We start from the raw sequence: 12,195 nt of genomic DNA, 5'->3' as shown, positions 1-12,195 counted from the left end.
GCATAATGTTTTCAAGATTCATCCACGTTGAAGAATACATAAGTACTTCATTTTATTTTATTGCTGAATAATATTCCCTTGTATAGGATATAGCACATTTTGTTTATCTGTTCATCAACTGATGGAAATTTGGATCGTTCCCACTTTTTTGGCCTTTATGAATTATGCTGCTCAGAGTATTCATGTAAGTTTTTGTGTGGATGCATGTTTTCAGTTCTCTTGGGTATATATAAGTCCAGTGGACTTACTGGATCATATAGTAACTCTGTTCAACTTTTTGAGGACTGCTAAACTGTTTTTCAAAGTGGCTGTAGCACTTTACATTCCCATCAGTAGCGTATAAGGGTTCCAATTTCTTCACATTCCTGTTTCTGTCTTCTTTTTTTAAACTATTATAACCACCCTACTGGGTATGAAGTGGTATCTTACTGTGGTTTTGATTGCATTGCCTTAATGACTACTAATGTTGTTGAACATCTTTTCATATGCATAGTGGCCATTTGTATATCTTCGCTGTTGAAACATCTATTCAAATCCTTTCCCATTTTAACTGATTGTCTTTCTATTATTCTGATGTGATTATTCTTTTTTTTTTTTTAAGATTTTTATTTCATTTGACAGAGAGAGAGCACAAGCAAGGGGAGCGGCAGGCGGGGGAGGGGGGTGGCGGGGCAGGCTCCCGGCTGAGCAGGGAGCCCCATGTGTGTGGGGGAGCTTGATGCGGGGCTTAATCCCAGGACCCCTGGGATCATGACCTGAGTTGAAGGCAGACGCTCAGCTCAACGGACTGAACTACCCAGGTGCCCTGTAATTATTCTTTATATATTCTGGGTACTAGTCTCTTATCAGATATAAGATTTGCAAATAGTTTCTTCCATTCTAGGTGTTTTCTTTTCACTTTCGGGATAGGGTATATTTCTAGCACAAAATGTGTATATTTTGATGATGTCCAAAATTGACCTGTTTTTCTTTTGTTGCTTAAAAGTTTTGGCATCGTATGTAAGATATTATTGCCTACTGCAAGGTCATGAAGAGTTACACATATTTTCTTGTAAGAGTTTTATGATTTAAGCTCTTACATTTAGGTCTCTGTCACATTTTGAATTATTTTTTGATTTTCTTTAAACAGCATTAAAAATATATGGGCGCCTGGGTGGCTCAGTTGGTTAAGCGGCTGCCTTCGGCTCAGGTCATGATCCTGGAGTCCTGGGATCGAGTCCCACATTGGGCTCCCAGCTCAGCGGGAGGCCTGCTTCTCCCTCTGACCCTCTCTCCTCTCCTGCTGTTTCTCACTCTCTCTCTCTCTCAAATAAATAAATAAAATCTTAAAAAAAAAAAAACAACCACAGCATTAAAAATACTTTACTCTTGGGGTGCCTGGGTGGCTCAGTCATTAAGCGTCTGCCTTCTGCTCAGGTCATGATCCCCAGGCACCCCATACATCATGTTTTCAAAGACCATTTAATGATATGGATAAAAATATGTGTGTGTTATTAAGTGAAAAAAGAACATTGTACAGCACAATTCAGTTTTTGGCAAATAATATGCACATAGATAAGTGAAAGGAGGGCGCCTGGGTGGCTCAGTTGGTTAAGTGACTGCCTTTGGCTCAGGTCATGACTCTGGAGTCCCGGGATCGAGTCCCGCATCGGGCTCCCTGCTCAGCAGGGAGTCTGCTTCTCCCTCTGACCGTCCCCCGCCTCATGCTCTCTCTCATTCTCTCTCTCAAATAAATAAATAAAATCTAAAAAAAAAAAAAGTGAAAGGATATATACTAAAATTTTCTTTTTCTTTTTTTTTAAAGATTTTATTTACTTATTTTAGAGAGAGAGAGCATTGAGTGGGGGGAAGGGCAGAGGGAGAGGGAGAAAGAGAATCTCAAGCAAGCTCCCCACTGAGCGCAGAGCTCCACGCGTGGCTCTGTCTCATGACTCTGAGACCTGAGTAAAATCAAGAGTCAGAAGCTTACTGACTGAGCCACCCAGGTGCCCCTAAAATTTTCTTTCTTCCTTTTTTTTTGTTTTAAAGATTTATTTATTTGACAGAGAGACACAGTGAGAGAGGGAACACAAGCAGGGGGAGTGGGAGAGGGAGAAGCAGGCTTCCTGCTGAGCAGGGAGCCTGATGCGGGGCTCCATCCCAGGACCCTGGGATCATGACCTGAGCCGAAGGCAGACGCTTAACTGACTGAGCCACCCAGGCGCCTCTTTCTTTTCTTTTCTTTCTTTTTTTTTTTTTTTTTAAGATTTTATTTATTTATTTGTCAGAGAGAAAGAGAGAGAGAGAGAGAGCACAAGCAGGGGAAGCGGCAGGCAGAGGGAGAAACAGGCTGCCCACTGAGTAAGGAGTCCAATGTGGGACTTGATTCCAGGACCCCAGGATCATGACCTGAGCCGAAGACAGATGCTTAACCGACTGAGCCACCCAGGCGTCCCTAAAATTTTATTTTTTTAAATATGTATTTATTTATTTTAGAGAGAGAGTGTGTTGGGGGGAAAGGGTAGGGGGAGAAGGAGAGAGAGTCTTAGGCAGATTCCACACTTAGAGTGGAGCCCGATTTGAGGTGTGGGGCCTGACGAAGGGCTCGATCTCACCACCCTGAGATCACTACCTGAGCTGAAACCAAGAGTCAGACCCTTAACTGACTCTGCCACCCAGGTGCCCCTATATACTAAAATTATAAGGTAGTTATATACTACAAGTGACTGTGTGTTTCTCCATCTTTCAGCTTTTCTACATTAAATATTGGAAGTCCACCCCCTCTTTTTTTTATTATGAATTTTTTAATAAGAAAAGAGACATGCTAAAACAGATCACTTTGTAGTATAGCGAATCCAAAATGGGTCACACTTTACTTGTCTAGTTACAATCTCTTGCCAGTTCACTATTTGGACATCTCTGCTGGGGTCCTTACCCGAGAGAGTCTTCCCCTTCAGTTCTTGGCTTCACCATGCTCCCATATACTGAGAATAAAACTGGTTCTGGCAAGGTCTGGAGTGTGTGGATAAGGTGTGGAGTGAGGGAGTGGGGAGGGCCTGCTACCTCAGGACCAGGGGTGGGACTGAAAATTTCAAGGCACAGAGCTCTTCTCTAGCTGGCATACCCATCTTCCCCATCACCCGTGTCCATTTTTTTTAATTCACAAGTATACACTTACAAAGTTCCCCTTCATAAACTTTGAGGGTGGAGAACTGGGACCAAAGCCTGGATGTAAAGGAAAGCTTACTATTACCACCACCAGCCACTCTGAAGGCGGAACTAAAGAGAAGCAATCCAGTATTTCCCTTTTGTCACCAGGGCAGCGACAGACTCTCACCACTGTAAAAGGCTATATAGGTTTTGACTGGTTCTTCATGTAGACCCAGTTGACGGCAACCAATCAGGAAAGATGCTGTAAGAAATGTTTATTCTTTCCACCACTCTCAACTTGCCATCAGCATGTCCTCAGTTACTGTGCTCTAAATTGGAAGAAGTATGAAATACTGAATACAAATAAAAGGGAGTACCATCTCACCTCCGTAACTTGGTTCGAGTGTTTCCACTGAGTACTAGGATAAAAGGTGAAGTTTTACTGCATGTATCTCTATTCTACTTCTACTTTCCACGCTTAGCTCAAATACCTCCTCCTCCTCCAAGGCATCTTCATCAGGATTCCTCCCTTGTTCCTGGGTCTCCTGTGGCACTTAGGTGAAGCCTCATTGCAGAATCACCACATCCTGCCCAGTGGTTACAGGGACCACGGCACATGGAGGTACAGGCGGCCGTAGCCTTGGGATCGAGAGCATGGGATCTGGAATCAGAGAGACCTAGAATCCCCATCTCTTCCTAGCTTTGGGATAATGGCAAGATACTTTGCATCTGTGAACTTTGATCTCCTCATCTACTGACTATAGCTAATAACACTGACTTTAGACAGTTCATCAGAAAAGAAGGGGCCAAGAAATGGGAGTAGTCAGAATTATTTGAAGGCAGACGTGTTTTATTCACCTTCCTTTCTAATTGTGCCCAATTCCGTGCTGTACACAGAGGAAGGGCTTGCTAAATATTTAATATTGTTGCATCAAATTTGAAAAATTTGGGTGAGGAGTGGTAGTTTTGCCAAACTACCTTCTGAAATGCTGCAAGGAATTGAAGACTAAGACTTAGGGCTTGTGTATCTTTATCTTTCAAAAAAAAATTGTGGCAAAATATACGTAACATAAAATTTACCGTTCAAACGATGTTTAAGTATATGATTCAGTGGCATTAAGTACACTTACCTGGTTGTGCAACCATCTCCACTAGGACTTGTCTGTCCTCTTTTCTTTCTTCCTTCTCCGAACCATTTATTTATTATTGGTAGTAGTAAAGAACATTTCCAAATGGCATACACTCCAAAAATAAATGGAACTCCCTATCTCCGTGCTCATGCCTGTCTGTAGGGGATTTATAGAAGTCAGACCCACACAATCATTTCCTCATCACTCAAAGCCACAATCGGGTTTTTCACACTTGTTTCCAGGACCAACGAGGTGTATCTTTTGAACGGTTTACTAAATCGATTAAACTGCTCTGCCCATAGTATGCTTTAAGTTGTAAGTTTTTTGAAAATTAAAGTACAATTGACATACAATAGCCTGTTAGTTTCAGGTGTACATAATAGTGATTTGATACTTTTGTACATTATGAAATGATCCCCATGTTAAGTCTAGTTACCATGTCACCATACAGAGTGATTACAAAATTATTGACTGTATTTCCTATGCTACACATTACATTCCCATCACTCATTTATTTTATAACTGGAAGTTTGTATCTCTTGGTCCCCTTCACCTATTTTAGGTGTCCCCACCTCCACCCTAGTAACCAACAGTTTCCTCTATTTATGAGTCTGTTACTGTTTTGTTTCGTTTGTTTATTTTTTAGATTCTACATATAATAAAATCACATGGTATTTGTCTTTCTCTGACTTATTTCACTTAGCATACTAACCTCTAGGTCCATCCATGTTTTCACAAATGGCAAGATTTCATTCATTTTTTTAAAGATTATTTATTTATTTATTTGACAGAGAGAGAGAGCACACAAGCAGGGGGAGCTACAGGCAGTGGGAGAGGGAGAAGCAGGCTCCCCGCTGAGCAGGGAGCCCAATGCGGGGCTCGATCCCAGGACCCTGAGATCATACCCTGAGCCGAAGGCAGGTGCTTAACCGACTGAGCCACCCAGGAGCCCTGATTTCATTCATTTTTATGGCTGAGTAATAGGGCTTGTCTTTCTTAAACATAGAAGTTCTCTGGATGATGCCAAGGATATGAAAATGGCAGTTTAATATATTTGTTAACAAAGCATCATAAATCTTACTTTTTTTCAGAGATAAAATATCTTTCTAAGATTCTGCACTTCTCAGAGCCCTGTACATTTGAATTAGCTGAATGAATTATAGTGTAGTGACTCAGATTTGCTGGTTTAAATTTTGGCTTTCCCACTAGTTCACAGTGTAATCTTGGACAAATTACTTAAACTTTCTATGTCTTAGTTTTCACATCTTAATAGAGGGTCATACTAATAGTATTTATCTTAGAGATTTGGGATGATTAATTGAAAAAATAGTGCCTCACACATGGTAGTTGGCATATAAGTATTAGGTATTGTTTTTATTCTTAGAAATAATGTCCTCAAAGTCTCTTTCCTGCTGCACTTGAATGTGATGTGAGGCCAAAGAGTTCATCAGTTTGTCTGCTGATGTGTTCCCTGCAAATACCTCCAAATGGGCTTTTAGTCCAGCTCCCTCTCCCTTTTTTCTGCCTTAAAATTTTATTTTTTTGAGAGTTAAGATGGTTGACCACTATTTCTCGTGCTTTTTGGGTTTTATTTTAAAGGTTAAGTGAGTTTGGGGAAGGAGATGGTTAGGAAAATAAACTCTCTTTTTTCTTCCTTCCTTCTCCCCTTCCTCTTCTCCTCCCTCCCTCTTTCTTTTCTTCCTTTCTTTTTCTTCCTTCTTTTTTTTTTTTTTAAGATTTTATTTACTTATTCATGAGAGACAGAGAGAGGCAGAGGGAGAAGCAAACTCCCTGCTGAGCAGGGAGCCCGACGCAGGACTCGATCCCAGGACCCCGGGATCATGACCTGAGCCGAGGGCAGACGCTCAACCAACTGAGCCACCCAGGTGCCTCCTTCCTTCCTTCCTTCCTTCCTTCCTTCCTTCCTTCCTTCCTTCCTTCCTTCCTTCCTCCCTCCCTCCCTCCCTCCCTTCCTTTCCTTTCTCTCTCTCTCTTTCTTTATTTTTCCCTCCCTCTCTCTCTCTCTTTCTTCTTTGATTCATCAACCTCAGTGATCCAAGGGAATTGCTAGAACACTTAGTGACTTCGAAAAGTACATTTGTAGGAGCCCTTGGTTTAACCTGGGAAGATCCCGAGCGGTCCAGTTGTGGAAAGTTGTGATTCTTGCCTGTAGGAGGCGCTCTTTGTCAGTGTTATCCTAAACCTGGAAGAGGGAGGGGGAAAAGGCCGGCGAGGCAGCCGTGACGTAGGCAGGAAATAAATTGTAAGGCTACCCAAAGAGAAGATCCAGTTTTTACTTGCAGAGGCAGGAAGTCTTGGGTTCACTTCCCGCGCAAATGGGAGTTTCTCTGGAACTTGGATTACGCAGAGGATTCTAACTTCTTTAAAACTTTATTTTCAGGCAATTTCCCCTGGAACCGTTTACCTCCAGAGGATCAACGGAATTGGATCTGAAGGTATGTAATTAGCACCTTTCTCCTGCTGAGGTCTTGCACTCTAGCCTTGTTCCTTGCTTTAGTCACAGACTAAACTGTGTTGCAAAAACTCTCGTGGGCAATGGCATTATTTCTGCCTGGATTTACTAGCCGTGTCAGGGAAAACGAAGGTTTAAAAAGCCTTAGGAAAGCTCCAACACAGACTTTTACAGGCGGAAATATGCTAGTCCATAAATGCAAACAAAGTCCGGCGGACTCATTGAAGTCTGGCCAACTGAAGTGGAGACAAAGTCTGGCCCACTACAGATTGGAATTTTTGGGAAACTGCAGGGCAAACGTACGATACCTTAGAATTGGAATCCGTCTCCAAGAAGCCATTCATTTGGTTTCTGGTATCACAGACTACTCCGAGAAGGGAAGACCTCATGGACGATCACATTAAAAATACCATTTTTTGTTTTCTTTCTCTGTCTCCCCCTCCCTCTTTCTCTCTCTCTAAGTAAGCTACACACTCAATGTGGGACTTAAACTCATAACCCTGAGATCAAGAGTCACATGCTCTACTTACTGAGCCAGCCAGACACCCCTCTATTTTCTTTTTCTAACAATAAAAGTAATACGTGTTCATTGCATAAAATCCAAGAAACTCAACAGGAGCCAAAAAGAGAATTTATAGTATCTGTATTTATACCACCTAGATATAACCACTCTTTGTTACTGATGTTTTTTGTTAATATTCTCCTTCCTTTGGAAAGTGGTTTCTTGTTTCTAAATAGCCAAGTCTTGCAAAGAGAATATATACCTTGAGGCCTTATAGAATGAATAATATTACTGAAAAATTTTATTCGTTCATTGCTCCCCTGATTAGAATGGAATTTAGTATAGAAAATACCATATGAACTTTATGAACTGATCGGGTGGAAATACTAATTTAGGCAATTTGTGACTTCCTTCAATGATTTGAGCAACTCTTGTCCAAAACCACCCTTTCTTTTGGGGTCTAGGATTATGGCTTCTCTTTTTGTGCGATATGGACCTGTCCCGTTATGGTTGTTCTTGGATTAGTGGACACTTCTTTTTTTTTTTCTAAAGATTTTATTTATTTATTTGACAGAGAAAGACACAGCGAGAGAGGGAACACAAACGGGGAGTGGGAGAGGGAGAAGCAGACTCCCTGCCGAGCAGGGAGCCCGATGCGGGACTCGATCCAGGGACTCCAGGATCATGACCCGAGCCGAAGGCAGTCGCTTAACCAACTGAGCCACCCAGGCGCCCGGATTAGTGGACACTTCTGAAATATAAATCCCCAGACTGCTTTATTTCTAAAATGAAAGGTGTAAAAAAAATAAAATAAAATAAAATAAAATGAAAGGTGTAAATCTAAGCACTATTTTTGCCATTTGGTGGAAATGAATTAAGAGTTCTAACAGGGAGAGATTGTGCTTTGTCATCTTCCCTTTTCACTAGCTTTCACCAGGGACATTTTGATTTGGGAGAAATGAAGGTAAATTGGGTTCCCAAAAAAGCTCCCTCCAGGCCTCCAGAAGGGTCACCACGCAAGTGTTGGGCTCATTTTTTTGACTATTGGTTTTTGAAGCAAGCTCACAGGAATTTTTATTTTTCAGCACTTTTGGGAAAGTCTCATGCCTGGAACGGAGGAGGCCTGGGAAGTTGGGGTTCTGTGTATACCTCCTCTCTCATGTGCTCCCCCACCTCTGTTTCTTTCAGGCTGGCCATGACATCTCAACGTCAAAATTCGGGTTTCCGTTCAGATGATAATGGTCAATCGAGCTTCCGTGGGAAGCTTCTGACTATTGATTCAAAGCTGGGGAACCAAGATGTGGAGGGCTTAAAGTTTCTCTGCCGAGACTGCGTCTCCCACAAGAAGCTGGAGAAGTCCAGCTCAGCCTCAGACATATTTGATCATCTGTTGGAAGAGGAGTTGCTGAGTGAGGAAGACCCATTCTTTCTAGCGGAACTCCTCTACATAATCAAGCAGAAATCGCTGCTGCGGTACCTCAACCAAAGCAAAGAGCAAGTGGAGAGTTTGCTGCCTACCCGAGGGAGGGTCTCTCTGTTCAGGTGAGGAGGGGTCTGTGATCAAGACGGTGCGGGGCGTGGGTGTTCCATCTAGTTTGTGTTCATTCGGGCCACTGGGCTTTGAAAGGAGGCTGGGGGGGCGCCTGGGTGGCTCCAGTCGTTGGGCGTCTGCCTTCGGCTCAGGTCATGATCCCAGAGTCCTGGGATCGAGCCCCGAATCGGGCTCCCTGCTCAGCGGGAAGCCTGCTTCTTCCTCTCCACTCCCCCTGCTTGTGTTCCCTCTCTCGCTGTCTCTCTGTCAAATAAATAAAATCTTAAAAAAAAAAAAAACCTGTTTAAAAAAAAAAAGAAAGGAGGCTGGGATTAAGATCTTTTTCTTATCTATGTTCTTGGATGACACAGTGCTTCTAAACCAGGAGATCTCTCCAAGGCAGGTACTCATGAGATGAGAGGTTGGGAGGTCAGCAAGGGTTTTCAAAGTCCCACTCTGGGCCTGCCAGTGGCTGCCCTTGGTTGGCTTCTCACCAACAAAGGAAGCCTGCCTCAACAAAGCAGGCCTTCCCTTTCCTTTTACTCTCCCATTCACAGACAACCCTTCCTGTGAGTCACTGTGGGGACTCAAAGGGAGGGAATGCATGTGTTCTTGCGGCCAAATAAGCAAAATGAAAAAGGAGATGTGTCTCTGGGGTAGGGAAGGACATCATTTATGCCATGTCCAGTTTCAAATTTTCATACATTTTTGGGTGAAGCCCAGAGAGGTAAAATACAGACATTTTACCCATGGGGTGACATACAGGCATCTGGTCTATCCTGGGTCAGACCTTAGATAACACGATTTTATTTATTTAAGATTTTTTATTTGTAATTGAGATATAATTGACCTAACAACATTATAATAGTTTTAGGTGTACAACATCATGATTTGATATATGTATATATTGTGAAATGATCGCCATAGTAAATTTGACATTCATCACCACATATAGTTATAAATTTTATTTTTGTGATGAGAACTTTTAAAACCCACTCATTAGCAACTTTCAAATATATAACACAGTTTAGTTGATCTTTGAGCCTGCCTCTACCGCTTATTGTGTTATCTTTTTAAATTTTATTTTATTTTTAATCTTATTTTTTGAGAGAGAGAGCGAGCATGTGTGCGCGCGGGGGCGCGGGGTTGGGGGGGAAGGGAGACAGAGAATCTTAAGCAGACTCCATGCTCAGTGTGGAGCCTGATGCAGGGCTTGATCTCACAACCCTGAAGTCATGACCTGAGCCAAAATCAAGTCAGAGACTTACCCGACTGCACCACCCCGGCACCCCCTTACTGTGTTATCTTAATGTAATAGGCCACTTAAAGCTCGGAGTTTTAGTTTTGAATCTGTACAGTGGGATTCAAAATTGTCTACTCATAGGTTGTGATCATTCACGTGAAAGAGAATGTTTATAAAAAAAGCACTTGATTTACTATGCTGTCCTCTGCAAGTGTGAGGTTTTATTTGTCTCTCTGGATGTGTGTCTTAGAAACCTGCTCTATGAACTGTCAGAAAGCATCGGCTCAGAGAACTTAAAGGACATGATCTTCCTTCTGAGGGAATCGATTCCCAAAATCCAGATGGTAAGTGTGTCATATAGAGTAGGGTATTTGTGAGCACTGCCGTAATCAGTGTTGGAATATGCCGGACAGGGTTTTCAGGAAGGGTTTTTATTTGCTGGAGATGATGTCATACAGCGCTTAGGAACGTTGACTTCGGTGCTGGACGGGCCTGGGTTTTAGTCCTGGTTCTAGTGCCCTGATGTGGGGCGAGTGATTGCAGCTTTCTGAGTCTCTGTTTTCTCATGTGTCATATTGCGGACAATCACACTTCTTCCTTCCAGGACTGTTGGGAGAATTCGACAACATAATGTGGGTAAAATTTGGCACGTAGTAATCAGGTGGTAAGTGGTTAAACTGCTCTTGGCACCCACTGTGTTTTCCCGTAGAGAAATGTGTGGAAATGAGGAGGCAGGAAATCATGGCAGAGTGAGAATGAGTCGTTCCTCATCTACAGTAGGTGTGCTTTCTGAGGGACCCTGCGTGTCCTTTTGAGGAACTTTGCATTATCTCCTGTGTAGGGTTTTTGTGAAAATCAAATGAGACATATGTTTGAGGATGTGCTTTGTAGAGGACTGTACAGGTGTTTTGAACTAATGGTAGTATTTTTAATAATAACATAATTGCTGTCTATTAATATTATTGCTATATGGGTCATATTTAAGGGTAGCAAAGTAGCAGCAGGTCTCTCTTCCAGGCCTCAAAACTTTGTATGTTTTTCTTTTGATTCTAATATCAACTTGTAACAAGCAAGTTAGTTAACTTAGGAAGGGGCCACTTTTCAGATTTTACCCTTTAACATTACTTTATAATTGTGCTATTCAACGGCTATTTTGTTTTTTAAAGATTTTATTTATTTATTTGACAGAGACAGAGATAGCAAGAACGCAGACACAAGCAGGGGGAGTAGGAGAGGGAGGAGCAGGGAGCCCGATGCGGGGCTCGATCCCAGGACCCTGGGATCATGACCTGAGCCGAAGGCAGACGCTTAACGACTGAGCCACCCAGGCGCCCCATCAGCCGCTATTTTTATTAGATTTTAAGTTATGCAATGTCTGATAACATACAAAAAACAAGTAACGTGTATAGAAGTTATGAAATGTAGTACTAAGTGAACAGCCATGAACCACCCCCCATGCAACTTAGGAATGCGAGTATCACCCACACTGTCGAGCCTATATTGCACATGTAGCCCTCCCATATCACATTCTCCTGAGATCAACTGATATTATTGACAAATAAAATTGGTTTTCAGAAAAATCACTGAGGAGTGGGAAGCTGTTTTACATGGGGTGGGTCAAATGAGGCCTGTGTAACTAATTCATTAAATATATTTCCTGGTGTCCGACCGGTAGACCTGAGTAGGTTCATTTTGTTTACATTGCTCACAGTCTTTGAGATCTTTTTTCCTCTTTTAGAGCCCTCAGGGATTTTAGTCTCTATATCTTTTGATGAGTCATTTCTTGAGGCTCCTTTTTTCTTGAGGTTGGTTGTGGGTTCTGTGGGGTTGGGGACTGAGGCTTACTCATCATTATAGGTCCAGAACCTTGTAGAATCTGTTACAAAATGGTGCTCTGAATGAAAGCATGAATGAATGGGATGGATACAATCTTCCTTTTCTCTTTCTGAGAAAATGGCCTGAACCCTTTCTGTTTATATGCTTTTACCATGAATAACTAGAGAGATTAGCAGGATGAACTAAGCCACCTTGATGGGATGGGCAAAGATACATGGCTAACATTCTTATACTTACTGCCACTTGTCAGAATCTAGTAATTTTCTCCCTTAGATAGCCCCTGAAAGTTCTGATACATTTTTGTTTTTGTTTTTTACACTTCTTTTCTTTTCTTTTTATCTTTTTATTCTT

General features: G+C 42.1%; 1 protein-coding gene across 1 annotated transcript in view; it reads left to right on the top strand.

Annotated features, from left to right (window-relative positions):
* The first annotated feature begins 6,539 nt into the window (after positions 1-6,539).
* CASP10 (caspase 10) overlaps positions 6,540-12,195 on the top strand; it is a 22,474-nt gene continuing 16,818 nt past the window's right edge. Inside the window, exons 1-3 of the mRNA XM_081813886.1 lie at positions 6,540-6,715; positions 8,423-8,776; positions 10,259-10,352. Of these exons, the coding sequence (XP_081670012.1) occupies positions 8,430-8,776; positions 10,259-10,352 (441 nt within the window). The 5' untranslated portion in view covers positions 6,540-6,715; positions 8,423-8,429. The remainder of the gene's footprint in view (positions 6,716-8,422; positions 8,777-10,258; positions 10,353-12,195) is intronic.

This window comes from Leptonychotes weddellii, chromosome 3 (assembly GCF_054177405.1).
Source record: "Leptonychotes weddellii isolate Sample4059 chromosome 3, ASM5417740v2, whole genome shotgun sequence".
In the NCBI taxonomy this organism is placed as follows: Eukaryota; Metazoa; Chordata; class Mammalia; order Carnivora; family Phocidae; genus Leptonychotes; species Leptonychotes weddellii.
The sequence above is the reverse complement of the archived record's forward strand: the minus strand, read 5'-3'. Positions and strand labels throughout refer to the sequence as shown.